We start from the raw sequence: 17,617 nt of genomic DNA, 5'->3' as shown, positions 1-17,617 counted from the left end.
CACCTGCTACTAAGTGCAAGGCTTAGCAGGGTGATTGCACCTCCTCCTCAAAGACAGAAACTTGGATTTTCATGAAGCAAACTATGGAGCTAGGGGAGTTTTTGTCGAAAGCCTCCCAAGTGAGGAGGAAGAAAAAGGAAAACCCAAGACATCCTACACTCGTGGTCCTCAGCTGGATGGCAGTGCCCCCGATGGGGGCCTAGGGTACTGAGAGGGCGCTCCTGCTGCCTGCAGGGCCCGGCACTGAGGGTGGCAGGCAGGCGGGAGGGACAGCGGGGCTGAACAGCAGGGCCTGTGCTACGTTCAGATCTTTCTCCACCTTACACAGGTAAAACAACAACAAGGGGCCCTGTAGTCTGAACTGAGAACCAACTCCGCCTGACATACAACAAACACGAATGATATTCTGCATAGTTTATCAGACACTGAACTTTCCGGAAGAGCAACTACTGTGAATACTGATGGACAATTTTACTTGGTTTCGTTTGAACTTTACCAAGATTTTTCACCCTTCTAGAAAATCACATCATCAAGACGAATGAGATCCACAGTCAGCTGTGGCTGCAGGGTCTGCGTGCGTAGCTGCTGTATCCAGGGCGAGCCTACCACACACAGGGGCGGGCACCTGGCTCCTCCACCACACCTCCCAGCGTCATTATACCGGAGTATTTTATACAGGTGTGTGCGTAATGCTAGTAGAAGTTACTTTTATTTCTCTTGTATAGTTCACAGTCTCTTGGCAGTATTGGTATCTTGAAATTATTAAGTCATTTTATAACCTATGTATTTTATTTTAGGATTAGTAAATGGGGCATTATAAAATATTTTTTATATAAATGGAATGCTGGGTCTGATCAGGGCTGAGAAACACTATGCTGAGGCAGCTATCCTCAGGACCCCTTTACATTCTCAGAAATTACTGAGGCCTCCACGAGCCTTTGCTTATCTGGAATATATCTACCAATATTTACATTATTAGAAATGAAAACATCCAGCATCTGCATATATATACTAATGTAGGTGATCTTCTACCCATTAAATTTTTTTTTTTTTTTTGGCCGCACTGCGCGGCTTGTGGGATCTTAGTGGGGTCTCAGTTCCCTGACCAGAGATTGAACCTGGGCCCTCGGCAATGGAAGACCTGAGTCCTAACCACTGGACTGCCGGGGAATTCCCTCTACCCATTAAAATTTTAATCTGGGGACTTCCCTGGTGGCACAGTGGTTAAGAATCCACCTGCCAATGCAGGCGACACGGGTTCGAGCCCTTGTCTGGGAGGACCCCACATGCCATGGAGCAACTAAGCCCGTGCACCACAACTACTGAGCCTGCACTCTAGAGCCCGCGAGCCACAACTACTGAGCCCACATGCCGCATCTACTGAAGCCCGCGCGCCTAGAGCCCGTGCTCCACGACAAGAGAAGCCACTGCAATGGGAAGCTTGCACACCGCGACGAAGAGTAGCCCCCACTCGCCACAACTAGAGAAAGCCCGTGCGCAGCAATGAAGACCCAATGCAGCCAAAAATAAATAAATAAATAAAAATTTTAAAAAAATCTGGGGGCTGCCAACCTTTTAATTTGGGGATCAAAGAGTAAATATTTTATTTGGTTGCGCCATGCAGCTTGCGGGATCTTAGTTCCCTGACCAGGGACTGAACCTGTACCCTCAGCAGTGAAAGCGTGGAGTCCTAACCACTGGACCGCCAGGGAATTCCCAAAGAGTAAATATTTTAATCTTTTTGAGCCATACTGTAACGGAACCACTCAAGTCCATCTGTGTAGGGGTTACCCAGCCATGGACAACACACAAGCCAAGGGGGCAGTTCATGCAATAAAACGTTCATCAACAGAAACAGGCAGTGGGGTATAGTCTGCTGACTCATTCTGAAGGGTAGAACCATCTCTGACTACAGAAAAGAGCTTCAAAATATACACGTTGAAAACATCCTAAAGAAAGAAATGTGAGGATATTAAAAAATTTAAGCAGAACTCACCCTTGTTCTGTAAACAAAGAAGCCTAACCATCTCCGTCTCCGCCCATGAACTTAATATCATAGCCTTCAAAACTCAGCCACGTGAAAATTATTAAAAATCATACAGATTGAGATATGTAATCATGTTTAGATGGAAAAGGTTAATTCTGTGAGTTTTAGGGGAATGCTGCATCATTTGTGCTAATCACCAACGATGTAGAGTTCCTTACACTCCTGTGACTAAAAAAAGTGCTGTGAATGCATTATCTCATTTGGTCTTCACAACACCCCTAAGAGGTGGGGAACACTAGTACCCTCACTTCACAGATGAGGAAAGTGAGGCTGGGAACAGGAAGGTAACCCACCTGCTCATCAGAGCCACCCGTGAACAGATCCACTTGGTTTCCAGGCTTGAGAAATTAACTTCAAGACTCTCCGGTGCTGGACCCTTCCACAATAGTTAGTGAGGAAACAGGCAAACCCGTGTATACAAGGTGGAGGCCGCAGATGCTGGGGTGCATAGCTTTTCGGTGGGTAACTAGGGACTTCGTTGTTGTTGTAACACGAGGAGAGACAGAGAAATGTTGTGGTCTCAGCACTAACCAGCTCAGAGTAACACCGAGAGAACGGACCACAGGCCCTCCTCCTTCTCTGGGCCTCAGTTTTCCCACTGGTGGAGGAAGCCAGACTACAGAACCCTTCACCTCTAAAATTCTGAAGAACTGGGTCAGTCACCTGTGTTCACTTTCAATGTGTAATAATATTTACTGTAATAGTTTAAAACAATGGCCGAGAAAACAGATTTCAGGCATCATGATAAAAAAAATGGGTACAATATTTAAATAGCACTTTTTGTTAACAGATTTCTGAACATTTTTCAAAAAGAAAATGAAGTAAAGAATTGTCAGAGTTCCTTTAATATATTTTTAGCTAATCAAATATAAAGTAGCAGGTAACTATTAACTGCAAAAAAGCCTATTATCTATTTACCATCCAGAAAATGATCTGAACTGGATTATTCATGGCAAGTAAGCCACTGTGTGAAAATACCATCCTGTCAAAAGCAAAAGGAGAACAAAGAACCCTAACCTGAGGAGAGTGTTTAGGGCCACCTGTGTCCAGCCCCAGCCCGGCTGAGCAAGAGGGGAAGGCTCTGGCCGCCTGCGGAAGGCCGGAAGGAGGGAAGGCCGGAGGGCAGGGCTGCGATGCTGCTGGCAGACCTCCCCACGCTGACAACCCGGACGCCGGCCCCAGATGAGAAAAAGGCAGAAAATGTGCACCAGGTTCTCAGCAAAACAAAACAAAGCCCAAAAGGAACCGGGTCAGGTGGAAGTTGACTCCTTTCAAAATAAAGCAAAACGTAAAGCGTTCTCGGCTTGGTTATAGTCTATCTGATCATCAGGAAGGTCCCTGACACCAGCAGAGAGAAACCTCCCTGAGCCGGGCGTGCTCACTTAAGTCTGATGATGGGGGCGTGGTGGTGGGGGGGATTGGAAGGTCAGGCCTAATCCAATCACTCATGATTTCGAACAGCCCAGAGCTGCAAAATTAGGGAAACGGGTGCACGTTGGGGTGGTATGCGGCGGGGTGAACAAGGAACAGAAGTTGCAGTGATTACTCTTAGAATAACCCGCTATTTGGTTTTCTCCCCACAGACATAAACCTCCCTACAGCATAAACCTCAAAAGTTAGTAGGCATAATGCCAGAGATGGGGTGGGGGCCTTTGCTACCTTGGGTGGTGCTTCGTCGGACCCTCCGGAGTCCCAGGACACTGTGACCTGCCTTCTGGACTCCATCCTCATCCGTTCTTCTTGCTGGACCTTCTCCTCCTCCAGGATTGTGCTAGAGAGACAACAGAGTATGTAAGGGGAGCTGACACCGGGGGAGCTCGCACACACCAGACCCCACCCAGACGTACCGAGGAGCCCCGCGGGTGGCGGCGGAGGCCAATAAAGAAAGGGAAAGAGGATCGGGTTTCTAACTTCACAAAAGGGTTCCAGAATAGCCTTGATGCAAGGGGCACAGCCTCAGGTAAGGGAAGGACAGGGGGCAACACGAGGAGGAGCTGGGAAACCAAAGAGGGGCCAGGATGGACGGTTCGGATGCCGGCTTCCTTTAAGCAGCAGAGTTTCCCTGAGCAAATCCCCAGCAGCGCTCCACACAGCACAGACCCAGCCCTCACAGTGTCACCACATCGGCACAGCGACCGACCAAACAGCCATCCGGCCCAACGCTCCCCAAACGGCTCACGACCTCCTATCAACTTTCACTTTAAGCGGCACTTTGCCTCATCAGGGGGGAAGGAAATGCAACAGTATCTACAAGCACTTCTGAAACTCCTGCCGGCTTGAAACTGGCAACTCCGCACCGGGTCACGCGGCTACTTACCCGCCGGGCTGCTCAGGGCTCCGCACCTGGGCTCTGGGCCATCGCGGGAGCGGCCACCGCCCTCTGCTGCCCGCCCGCCCGCCGCCCCGCCGCCGCGTCCTGGGGCTTCCCAGTCCCAGCCTCCTGGTGGAGGGCAGCAGAGAACCTCCCAGCGCCAGCAGCTCATGAGAGAGTGAGGTCAGCGGCCCCAGAGCCTTTCTTTCTAATCTGGGAATCCAGCTCGACTGTTTCCAGGAGACATTCCTGCTGCCTGGAGGCGAGGGCAGGCCGTTTCTCACGCAGCTGCACTCATGCAACTTACAGCAGCAGAGGACACACAGAATTCATCTCGTAACTGCCCTGAGTCAGCAAGCCCTTACTACAGATGCGAGTTTTGTTTTGTTTTGTTTTTAAGGAAAGGGAACGCTTCCCTCAATGACCACATCAACACTTTAGAGAAAAGCAACCCCCTCCTCAAAATATGATTTCGTTTTTCTTCTCACTCCATCTAGACAATCATGGCTGAGAAAACAGCACAACACTTCAACAACGGTGCAGGCTCTGGCGGCACCCTCAAGGCTGGCCAGATGCACGCCGAGCCAGTGCCGTCGGGACCCTGGCCCCAGGTCCCACGATTCACAGGTCAAGTGCGTGCGACAGCCTGTTTGCTTGGCCTTTGCCCGCGTTGGGCTGAGAGCTGCCCCCTTCCACGCGCCCAGAACTAGCACAGACCCTGGACCACAGTCTGCCTGAGTGGTGACAGGGGAGTGAAGCCGCCATCAGCCGAGCACGGGCACTGACTGGTGACGAAGACCGGTCACCACCTCCCCGTGCCTCGCAGGGGACGGGTGCAGGCTGCCGGGAGGGTGGCCGCTGGGAGCAGGGGTTCAGACAGACCCCTGGCCCGAGAGAGGGCTGCCCCCGATTAGGAGCTTTTCAGCGCCCTGCTCTCAATCAGCTGGCCCTCAAAACAAGTAACAGACTCCAAGTCAGAATTTCCAAAAACTGCGTAGTTTTAAACAACTGAAAAGTCCATAACAATCAGGAAAAAATCAAGTAAAAAAAACTGTCCTTATTTCTAACTTCTTCAAATCATTAAAATAAAGGTAAGCTATGAGAAGGCCAAGCGTGACATGTTCTTTAAGGCAATGGAACTCTATTTTAAATAGGTCTCACGAAGGCAGTTTATTTCACATGGGCTGTTTAGTGAACTGGGCCACCCTGACCTGAAGGTTACTGCTCCCCACAAACACCTCCAAATAGGTCATGGGAGGCCCTGCATAAGGAGACCCTCTTGGGCTCCACCTGCCCTGATCCTTCGCCCACACTCACTGTCCCCTGTTCTCTGACCCACTGATTCACTGTCTGAATCCTCCCTCTCGGCCCTGCATCACCTGCTACCACTGGACACACAACGCAGGGGTAACCGGGAAGCGAGTTCCTCAGTATCATTCCAAAAAATAACATGTCAAAACGCTTCGGAGAAAACATAATTTGTTGCTCAGAGTAGTGCAGAATATAAATAACTCATGAAGTATCTGTTTTTACAATGGGAAGGCTCTTCCATAGATGGAGTAAGAGGGCCCATGGAGACAGTTCTGAACTTTCCTCCTTACAGCTGCTGAGGAACCCAGAGCAAAAAACTGGAATGTGCAGAGTGTCAAGGAGGTCAAATTTAAACATATTTTCCCAAAGTCCAAGTATTTTTAGTAGCAATACATTCTGTTTGAAAGCTTTTAGCTGCCTAATGTGAACTGGCAATGAGCCCTCATGCTTCTTCCTGGGATGGTGGTTTCTAAGTCTCACACTCACCAAGAGATGAAACTATAAGAGCTAATAAGACTTTTCATTTAACAAACGTTAGAACATGTAAGAATCATTCTTTGTTTATCCACGAGCCCCATCTAGGAAGAGAATTGGGAAGAGGGGAAAGGAGTATTTATTTAATGTTAGTTTTATTTTTTATCACTACTTCCCTCACTTTAGGAGAAAAAGTCATCAAAGTAATCAATTCACAGTAAAGGACATAAAAACTTGCAAGCACGCGTCGACTTTTCTTGGCCTGCGGCACTCCCTGTGAAACCTGGTCTCCGGGGCTCCACAAGCTGGTATGGAGAGGTCTCACTAAATTTCCGTTCTGGAGCAGCAAGACGTGATTTTACTTCTAAGGTATTTTCATGGAGAGCAATAAAGTGGTCTAATAGCGTCTTCGTTTCCAGTACCAAGCTAAGATTCGGAAGCAAATCTCCAACACAGACAAGATTTAGAGTGGACGGGGCGATCAGTCCGAGTGGGTGACCAGCTGTTCCCGCTGTCCCAGCAAAAAGGGCACCAGCTACGAGCAGCACCTTCACTGAGCTGGGCAGCGGGGCCCATTTCAACTTGTGTCCTCCTTCATAAATGGGAACGATACTGCCTGTCCTATCCACTGTTAGGATGGAGAAATAAAGTCGGTGAAAAAACCCAGTAAGACTTCTAAGTAAATACTATCTAGTTCTGTACTTTTACCTGCCTTACCTGTTTTTTTAAATCTATTTCATTTCTGTAGCATTTTTCTTGAGAATGATTATAGTAATACTATTCTTTTCTTTGAAACTACATTTCTTCTATGCTTGAAAAACTTTTTAAAAAAAGATTGGACTTTGATCACCTAAACATAATAATTTTATGATGACATCACAAAATTTGCTTTGGACAGAAAATCAGTCTGGATTCATAGCTACTTAGGCTAATTTGAAAAACATCCAGAGAGAGCAGCAAGAAACTGGATGAAAAAAAAAGCCACGAGGGAAATGGCTTGTTTTGGCAAGTTCATGGGAATGCCAGCTTTGAAACACGATCTCTTCTAAGTACCCAACATCGCCTCACCACAAAGGAATGGAGCTGACCCTTCAACAACCCCCCTTGGTATCTTCGCAGAAAACAAGGCTTGAGACAAAGCTGGGACGGCACCTCTGCAGCAGGCAGTGACCAGTGCTGCAGCACATGCCTCCCTCCCCTTCTTCTCTTATAAACACGCACAGCAGACGGAACATCTCGCTTCACGAATACAACAAAACTGCATCTCTCTTTACTTATTATGTATCTCAAACCGCAGGAAATAACGTACTTTTGTTTGGTTATGGTGTTACACATCTCAAAATTATTTTAAAAAAGTGATTTCTACTAAAATCTTACTTTAGAATGGTGACCTCTTTGTATTTCTGGCAAGTTCGAGAAGCTCCTATTTGACCAATCCTCTTGCAGATAGCAACTACAGACTAGGACAGAAGAAACGGCCCTGTGACAGCACAAAGCAGTTAGGCTCTGGAGGGAGCTGCCACTAGGAGGAAGGGAACGGCACTGGGTGAGTCCCCAATTTAATGGCCACTAGCCAGAAGGCCAGCCCCAGTCTTACTGGTTTGAAGAACCAGAGGACTGAATTTGGGTCACCACAGCTGGTGGAAAGTGAGGGGGGAAATCCCAGGAAGAAGAGAGCCAGGGAGGGGTACCGCAAATTCTGAGTATAAATTCTGCCTGAATCACTAGCTGACCCCTGTACTATGCACATGTAGGGCAGGCTCCAGGCAGCCCAGCTGAGGCTGAACTCAGCTGAATCAGGATTCGAGCTCACAGAATGGAGGGAGTTTGCAATGTGAGACCTGCCAAGTTAGCTGCCTGCTAAAACCCAACCAACCCACCAACAAACCAACCAACCAACCACTCTTCAGAGGAATAATACTGAATCCAGAGTTTCTGCAACCTATCAGTCACAATGTCCACGACATAATCTAAAATCACTTGATGTACAAATAAACATTAAAATGTAATCCACTCTCAAGAGGAAAAGAAATCTAAAGGAAGCTGACTCGAATGGTGACCCAGAAGTTGTAATCTGCAAGCAAGGACTTTGAAGAGCTATTATTATATTCAAGGACATACAGGAAAATTTGGTCATAGTTAATGAAAAGATAGGAAATGCCAGCAGAGAAACAAAAGGTATAAAAAAGGGCCAAATGGAAATTCCTAATGAAAAATAAAATATCTGAAATAAAATCTCCACAGGATTGGATGATCAGTGGGATGGAGATGAGAGAAGAGTCAGGAAAATTAAAGATAAATCAATAAAATTATCCAATCTGAAGAACTTAGAGAAAAAAGATTGGGGGAAAACAGAAAAAGAACAGAGCCCCTGGAACCTGAAGGACACTATCAAAAGATTTAACATACATGGAACTAGAGTTTTAGAAGAGAGAAAATGAAGTGGAAAAAATATCTGAAGAAATAATGGTCAAGGACATACATTTACAGATTCAAGAGGTTCAGTGAAGCCCAAATATGATCAATACAACAAAAACCACACCCAAGCACATCCTAGTTATAAACTGCTGAAAACCAAAGATAAAATCATGGAAGAAGCCAGAAAAAATGACGCATTACATACAGAAGAGTAATAATTTAAAAGGCCAGTGACTTCTCATTAGAAATAACAGAGACCAGAAGATAATGAAAGAAAGCTTTAAGGTGCTGAAAGAAAGAAAAAAAAAAAAAAAGAAAAAGAAAAATGCTGTCAACTCAGAGTTCTATATTCAGTGTAATGAAGTTCAATTCATTTTCAGATTAAAAAAAAAAAAACAAAACCCAAAACTAAGCAACAGGCCCACACCACAAGAAATGTTAAAGAAGTTCTTCAGACAGATGCGAAAACCAAATGGAAGAAAGACCTTTAGGAAAGAATAAAGAGCACTGTATGGGGTTAAATATAAAAGATTTTCCCCTTACCTTCCTCAAAACACTATTAAAAACACAAAGTGTAATCTTACTTTATGAGGTTACTACCATATATGAATATAATATACACGACATCTAGAGCAAAAAGGACTAAGGTGATGGTAAATGAAGCTTCCACACTTTAAGTGAAATACAGTTATTAACTCTCAGTAGACGGTGCAAAGTTAACGACGTATAATGTAACACTTGGAGCAATCACTAAAAATATAATGTAAAAGGTATTTCTAAACTGCAAATCTGGGGGGTTGAGAGGAAGAGGTGCAGAAGGTAAGCCAGTGGCTTCTCCGCGCCAAACCCTCTTCATGAGAGCTGACCCGCTGCCACGGGGGCTGCCGCTCCCTCCCCTCTAAGCTCAGGTGCCCGGAGACCCGGCTGAGACGGAGCCAGCGCTGCTCCACTCGTTCCCTGCGCCCCTGCATCAACCTCGCCGCCCCGTCCCTCTGTAACCTGAAGAGGGACGGGCCACCTACAGCCTCTGGCCCTTCACTGTCCAGAGGGAGGACAGACATTCATGGTTACTCCACTCTTCCCCCATGTTTTTAGGGGTAATAACCCTGGAGACAAAATTTAGGGAAGGGGAATTAAGAACAACTAGAGAGAGAAGGAAAATGGTGCCAGAAACAGGACTGAAGGGAAGGAATTACAGCAGCTACCGGATGAGTCTGAGGATTTCACTGTGGGTTCTGAGGGCGACCTTCAAATAGTAAATATGTGGATTACAGCTGAAGTGTGAACTTCATCTAGTCAAAGTTCTCTCTTACAAATAAGACAAGGGAGGGGAAGCGAGCAGAGCGCGGGGAAGTGCAGGGGGTGGAGGCAGCCAGCAACCCATTCAGTGGGGAGGGGCATACGGTGGTAAAGAGACCCAGGAAAGCAGTGGTCCTGGACTTCGGAGAAAAGGGCCCAGGGTCTTGGATCCACCCTTTGTTAGCTGCACAATCCGGGCAAGTCATAGGGTTTTTCTGAGCCTCAGGATCCTTAAGTGAAAAGGGCAACAGTATCTCACCCTTAAGAATTATTGTGAAATCAGTAAGGTAATCACGTGAAAATGATCTATGAAGCCACGTAAGTACAAAGGACTAATTTTTATGAAATTTAAGTTTAAATCTCACCGGAAATTTGTTTACTTCACATAAAACCAAATTCTGGAGGTGAAGCTAAAGTAGAGATGCACCTGTAAAGGTCTGAACATCTGTGTGCGGGGGGGTCCAATGAAGGGCAAGAGCTACCCGCAGGGCTTCCCTGGTGGCGCAGTGGTTGAGAATCTGCCTGCCCATGCAGGGGACACGGGTTCGAGCCCTGGTCTGGGAAGATCCCACATGCCGTGGAGCAACTAGGCCCGTGAGCCACAACTACTAAGCCTGCGCGTCTGGAGCCTGTGCTCCGCAACAAGAGAGGCCGCGACAGTGAGAGGCCCGTGCACCGCGATGAAGAGCGGCCCCCGCTCGCTGCAACTAGAGAAAGCCCTCGCACAGAAACGAAGACCCAGCACAGCCAAAAATAAATAAATAAATAAATAAATTAAAAAAAAAAAAAAAAAAGACGAGCTACCTGCAGGTAAGAAACAGTTATGACATAAATTTTAGTGGAAACAATTTAAATTTTACATTAAATTCCCATGAAATTTCGATTTACTATTTACTTTTTATTACTGGGAAGACTAAGGCCCCAAACCAAACAAACATTTTAAGATGTAAATACAGGGGTAACTGAGAAACAGGTTACTCTTCCAGATGACGCCAAGACCCAACAGGACGGCAGTGAGAAGGAAAATGCCGATATGATGACTAAGGAGGAATTTAGACACCACCTCTGAAAGGAATTTGGGGAGCAGATACAAAACCACTTTAAAAGCACAGCAAAGAAGCACAAGTAACCTCATGTTATTAATCAAATCTAGAGTTTTTAATCTAGAGTTCACATTTTAGGACAAATGAAGAATCAAAAAGGACTCAAAAAAAAAAAAAAAACCTGTACAAGATGTCCATAAGACATCTACAAAATGTCAAAAAGATGTGCCTTGCATTTTGGTATCTGGATAATAATAGCTACCCCTTTTACATTTGAAGAACCAGTTTTTTTTTAAACAGTAACTGATCATTTTCTGTACCGAAGACCTCCAGGTCCCTTGCAGATCTTCAGAAAAAGCTTTGTTTTTACTGCTACTACCAGAGCAGCCACCAAGTGTGTGTACCCACCACGAGCATGAAAACTAAATGCATTTTAGATGATTTTATTTAATCCTGAAACCTAGAGGACAGGTAGGATTTGTGATTCTGCTCTCCCAGGGAGGCTAAGTCACTCACCCAAGGTCAACTTAGGTCAAACAGATTTCTCAACGGCCAGCTTTGTATGATAAAGTTAAGAAGCAAACATGACGATATCAAGTTATAATAACAAACAAACAACATCCACAACTCCCCCCAGACCCAAGCTGGAGACAAGGCTATGTATTACGGGTACAGGACGAGTACACAGCAGGCAAGTGCGGACGCCGGCCAACGCACACTGGCGTGGCTTGCCTCTAGCTGCCTCAAGTACCCCTGGAGAGACTCAGCCTCGCCGAAAACTTCCACAACTGCTTGCCACTAACTCTGGGATTACAGAGGGCCACAGCAGCCAAATGCAACACACTCAAGATGTGACAGCAAAACAGCAATAACACGTGGAAACTACGTCACCCATCAAAACCCTTGGGTGGGGGGCTTCTGTGCCGAAGCCAGAGGTGCTGCCATTCTGTTGGGGGACTTTCTCTGGTTGACACTCAAGCAAATGTAAGAGAACCAGCTGCAGGAATTCCTTGTAACAGTAGGTTTTTTTTCCCTTTTCTTTCTTCTTTTTCCTTTTTAACTAAACAATATTAACAACTTGCCCACTAGTCAAAATCGTAATCAGAGTACTTACTATGTCTAGCCATGGCTCAAACAAAGTGTAGAGCGTGACAGTTGACAGCTTGCGTCCTGCACTCAGGTGAGCGTGCCTTGAATCCCAGCTCTGTGACCCCAGCTCAACTGCCTAACCTCAGTTTCTGTTTCCTCATTTGTAAACTGATGATGACAATATTACCTACATCTCCCAGGACCGTGAGGATTCCGATGAAATAATGTGTGAAAGTTCACGGCACAGGTGTGGCAACAGAAAGCACTCAGTCAGCGTTGGTTTTCAATGTTGTAATTTCTAAGGTTGACGGCAGAGGATGGAGACTGGCTCCTAGTGAACATGGTGTTGGTTTAAAGGGCTTCCTAAAGCGCTCAGGGTCAGAGGGCCTTCCAGGCAGACACCTACTAAGTCAGTGATCTTTAGAATAGAAAACCTCAGGTAAATTGTTTACATACCACTTAACGTTATTTTTTCTTTCTTTAACCTACCCTTCATATGTGAAAATGGCATGCTTAGAAACAAGGATCGATTTCCAAAGGTTTTAAAAAAACTATGGCTGGAGCAACAGGAGCTTTCATTACTGCTGGGGACACTGCATTGGTGCATCCACTTTGGAAAACAGGCGCTATCAGTACATAAAGCTAAAGCCGCGCACACCTGCGGATGCCTGAATACGCATCCACCAGACATTCTTGTACACGTGCTCACCCAATGACACTTCTGTTATGTCCCTACAGCAGCAGTCTTGAGAGCCCCAAGATGGAAAGTATCTGAATTTCCACCAATAGTATAAGGGATAAACTATGGTATATTTACAAATGGGACACATACAGCAACGAGAGTGAAGTCCAACTACCTGAGTAACATGGGTGATCTCAAACCAAACGTTGAGCAAAATAAACCATAAACAAAAAAGTACACACTGAATGATAGCATTTACATAAAGTTCAAAACCAGGCAGAACCAGTCTATGGTGAGTGGTTATCCCTGGAGGGGGAACAGTAATTGGAAAAGGGGCCTCTTGTGGGTCTCTGGGGTGCAGGCAGTGCTGTTTTCTTGTTCTAGATGCTGGTTACAGGAATGGGCCCAATTTGTGAAAATTCAGTGAGCTGTTTACTTCTTGGCATGTTTATATGTTCACATCTTTGCATGTCAATAAAAAGTTAGAAAAATACAAAAATTAGGGTACAAAATTTAAATCAATAATTTTATTTATTACCCTCATTTGTCTAAAAGGGATTTAAGAAGCCACACGTTAACTTAAAATGTTTCCCTGAGATAAAACTGACAACCTTTTCCTATAATGGCACAAACACCTTAATGACGCAGAGCACTGCTGGGAAACGCCGTCTTTGAACGTAAGCTCCAAAGGGGCAAATACTCAAGAGGTTTTACTGCGGTCTTCTTGTCACAGTATCTACCAAAGAATTAACTGACTAGCTAGGGATTAAATGACTTTTCATTCAAAAAATATTTAGTGCACTCTTATAACCTGTCGGTCACACAGTATGAAATGCTAGAGCTCATGTTATGAGAAATTTCCTATTGAGGAATTTCTCACACTTGCTACTAGGCTGCCCAGAGGTTAATCTCATTCTCCTCAATGAGGCACATCTATGAATAAGGACACAGCATGGCAGGAGGACAGGCCCTGTGGTCACAGAGACTGACCCATCCCAGTACAACCCTCTGCCTAACAAGAGTCACCGAGAGCCACTTTTCTTAACTTACGATACAGTAGAAACAAGACGTGGTCCAGCCAAAGATGAGTGGAGCCCACAATAAGCTGAGTCTATTTGCAGCATTTTCTCTTTAGATAGACACGGAGAATGGGATTTGGGAACATTTTTAACTGCCCTGGGGTAAGGGCTATCCAAAATTTATTACTTTGTTAGAATCTTGGATATAATAAAAAAATTTAAAAACTCAATAAGGAATGTGTTTAATTACTTGTGATACATTGTTACATATAGATGTCCAAGCAGCTAGTATATTATAAAGTTACATTTTATTTGGCTTATTTGGTAGCCATATTCTACATGTTCCAAATATAAAGTTAAACTCCATTTCTGACTAATACAAAACAGACAGAACAAACTAATGGTCAATAATCTGTACTAATTGTTCACAAGAAAGCATCTATAAATAGGTACATGATGTTTTTATATGTGTGTGTGTGTGTGTGTATAAAATAATTATATTTAGTTCTAAGACTTCATCTGGGACAGTTTTTGGAGCTACTCCACCTTAAAGCAACAGTCCTCCAGCCAGCGTCAGCATGAGTTTTGTGTGAGCTAAGCATGAACTCAGCAGCTGTCTGGTCCTCACTGGGCCCAGCTCCTGGCCTGGGGGTGTGGGCAACACCGAGGTGAGTATGACGATCCCTGTCCTCAAGGAGCTTCAGTCTAGTAGGGGATGAGACGTACTAGACTGTGAGCTCCTCGAGGGCAGGAAAAGTGTTTGGTTCTCTTGCCCAGTAACCAGCACCAGGCCCAGCTACGTGGTGCTCAGTGTTTGTGGAGCTGACCGGACCGGGATGCGGCCATCTGCGGCCCACAGGGCGAGCATGGCCAGAAGAAGCAAGAGTTCTGGACAGCCCACGGGCAGAGCAGGGAAAGAGGCTGAGGAAGACAGTAGGGCTGATTTCAGCAGGTGCAGAAGGAGGCCTTCCTGGTGGAGGCGTGGGGTTAGTTTGGCCACAGTGTGAGAAAGGGATGGAAAGACACTGGCCGTAACTCAAGGAGCCTTAAATGCTACTCTGGAAGCCTCAAACTAACACAGGGGGTGCCAGGAACCCACTGAAAGTTGTCTTGAGCGAGGGAGTTACTCTCCCACTTCGACGGTTCGGTAAGACTGACTGATGAAGCATGCGGGCCGGGGGCGGGGGCAGGGCGGTGAGGAGAGCTGGGAGGAGGGAATGGGTCCGAAGACACTGAGGTGAGGATGCTCCAGCTGGTCAGCTGGCACAGGCGGGCGAGGAGTTACTGACGACTCCCAGATGCAGGTGGAGACAAAGGCCCCACTGCAACCTACACAAGTGGAGGGGCAAGAGGCAGGCAAGAGGAGACGGTAACGCCTTTGCTTTAGGATAAACACCATGTCCTCCAACTGAAGACACAGGTCTGGGACTTGTGAGAAAAGGCAGGACTGAAGCTAAAGACAGACGGAGGTGGGGAGCGAAGCCACAGGAACAGTTAAGCAAGCAACCAAGGAGAAGTACTGAGGGGAGGGGAGGAGGCTGTGGACAGAAGCCGGCGGATGCGCCGAGTAACGGGGAAGAACGCGCCGGGGAGGCGGGTGGGTGGAACTGGTATCAGAGGGGGCGTTTCATGGACAGAATCTATCAGATTCTGAGGAAAGGTCAAGGAGGAACAAAAAAATTTATGAGCAAAACACGAAACGAAGCATGTTCGAAAACCAGCTCCAACAGGGACAGCAGATATAGCCAAGCTGCATGAGAATTAAGAACCTGCAGAGCTCCAGCCTGAAGAGAGCTGTCCTGAAAGACCTGAGGGGCCGCCAGGCGCGAGGCCCCGGAAGCAGGCCCGGAGGGGGGGCGGCAGGGGTGTCACCAGCGGTGCCGACCCCCACCTCCTCGGCCGGACTTCAAACGCCGGGGGCAGGACTGTGTTTTGCTCACCGCTGGGCCCACAGAACCTAGCTCAGAACAAAGGAGACACTTAGCAAAACAGCTGCTGCCTGGACGAATCTCCCCCACTTCTCACTAAGGCCCTGCTCCTTCCCAGAAACGCTCTCCTTGGAGGAAACTCGTCAGTCGGGCAGGAGGCGCTGCCGGAGGTTAGGTGAGGCTGAGAGGGTTCAAGCGCCGGGGGATAAGGGTGGGCTAGAACAGCTGCCGGGGCTTTTGGACCCTGACATTTGGTAATTTTTATGAAAAAAGACGAAAATATAGCAAATTTAAAAACTCAAATAAAATCAGGGGAGTGTACTCCAAACATGAAACAGCACATTAAACCATGGCGTTGGCTGGTTGGTTATGTATTATACTAAAATATCTTGTTGATTAAAGTATTAAGTCTCAATCTAGACTTTAGTTCGACAGGTGTTTATTGAGCACTGACCAGGTGCTGGTCCTAAGCTCTGCCCCAGGCCTACAGAAATGAGCAAGACGGGATGAGGGCCACCTGTCGAGGCCTCTGAGTCGGGCCAGTAGCAGGCCAGCTCTGCGCAGACCCTCTGGGGGGCCCAGCACACTAAGAAGTCCGTGTGTTCCTTCCAGGGGACTGGGGGCTGCTGGAGGTTTGGGTCTAATGGCGTCTGGCACGAAGTAGGAGTCACAAAACGGCAGCTGAACAGGTTAACGTGGATGTCTGAGCTATAACAACAGAAGCGCTGAAGAGGTGCCACAGGAGGGGCTATCTCTTTGGGGGTGGGGCACATGAGGGAGGCTTCCTGCAGGAGGCAACCCTGAGCTGGGCTCCAAAGACTGAAGAGAAGTGCCCTGCGGGCGAGCGGGGGAAGGCAGAGGCGCCGGGTGCCGCTGGGCCAGAGGAAGGGGTGGTGTGAGGCGAGACTGGGGAGTGGGCGGGGACTAGACCACGCGGAGCCTGTGGGCTGTGCCACGTTGGTCAGCAGTCAGGGCAGAGACACCTGATCACAATTTGAAGTTTATTAAGACTTGAAGACGTAATCTTCTTAAGGTTCTAACAATGTGTAAATAAATACAAATCCATAAAGGAGTAATTACGTTTACCCAAGAAACAGGTTTGCCTCAGATGTACTGATAAAAGGACCTGCCTGGGAGAAGCAGCGGAGGCCTGCCCGCCCCGCCCCCCGGCCCCGCCCCCGGCCCCGCCCCCCATCCTACCTGAGCTGAGCTTTGAGCTCAGTGAAGCGGGGCCGCCGGCTGGGGTCGTAGGCCCAGCACTTGGTCATGAGGCTGTAGAGCGTGGGAGGGCAGTTCGGAGGCATGGGCAACCTCTCCCCATTCTCAATGCGGCCGATCACATCATTGTTCTTCACGCCTTGAAAGGGCTTCACACCGTGCATCAGTATCTCCCACATACACACACCTGTGAGGTGGGGATGAAAACACAACGGTGAACTTAGCAGCAGGAGTGCAATTCCCACGTTTCAGGAATAACTTCATAGTTGGTACGAGAGAACCAGCTGTGTGATTACAGGCACATCAGCCAAATAAAGCAGCATTCAATTAGCTCTGTTATCAAATAAGAACAGGAATACTAATTTAGTATGATGCGAATAATGAAATAGTATTATCAAGAAAAAACCCATTATTTTCCTAAGAGGTTTGTTTATTTCTCTAAAAAAATCTACATTAGAAAATGGCCCACCAGCTACAGTGATCTTTCATAGCATAGCTTAGTGAACCAATTCAAAATAAGCTGAATGAATTTTAGATTTCCCTCCACTTCAGTCCAACCTGCTTATGATCACAGCAGCTGGCTTGAAGCTTAACAAAGAAAACCCTGCAACTTAAGCCTCATGCTGTCAGAGCACTCAGATTCCTCTACAGATTCCCATCACTTGGCACCCTGGCCACTCAGATCTGCACCTGAACACGCTCCTCCGTGGCTCTGCCTGTGCTGACTTCTGGACTCGACGCCTCTCACCTCCCCCCACCAGCGCTCTTCCTCCAGGTC

The 17,617-nt window shown here is 47.0% G+C and overlaps 1 protein-coding gene across 26 annotated transcripts in view; it reads right to left on the bottom strand.

The window, feature by feature from the left end:
- PTK2 (protein tyrosine kinase 2) overlaps nucleotides 1-17,617 on the bottom strand; it is a 253,329-nt gene that overhangs the window by 35,788 nt on the left and 199,924 nt on the right. For 24 of the 26 annotated variants that reach the window (XM_082364623.1, XM_082364635.1, XM_082364613.1 and 21 more), the window contains 2 exons: nucleotides 16,822-17,026; nucleotides 3,707-3,818 (listed from right to left, as the gene is read on the bottom strand). In XM_082364623.1, coding sequence (XP_082220749.1) covers nucleotides 3,707-3,818; nucleotides 16,822-17,026 — 317 coding nt within the window. Of the gene's footprint in view, nucleotides 1-3,706; nucleotides 3,819-4,158; nucleotides 4,281-4,364; nucleotides 4,584-16,821; nucleotides 17,027-17,617 lie in introns of those variants that run through there. The other 2 variants (XM_082364628.1, XM_082364627.1) reach the window with 2 other exon arrangements.

The sequence above is a fragment of the Balaenoptera borealis genome (genome assembly GCF_965194805.1).
Source record: "Balaenoptera borealis genome assembly, chromosome: 17".
Lineage (NCBI taxonomy): Eukaryota > Metazoa > Chordata > Mammalia > Artiodactyla > Balaenopteridae > Balaenoptera > Balaenoptera borealis.
This window is presented reverse-complemented; position numbering and strand designations above follow the sequence as displayed.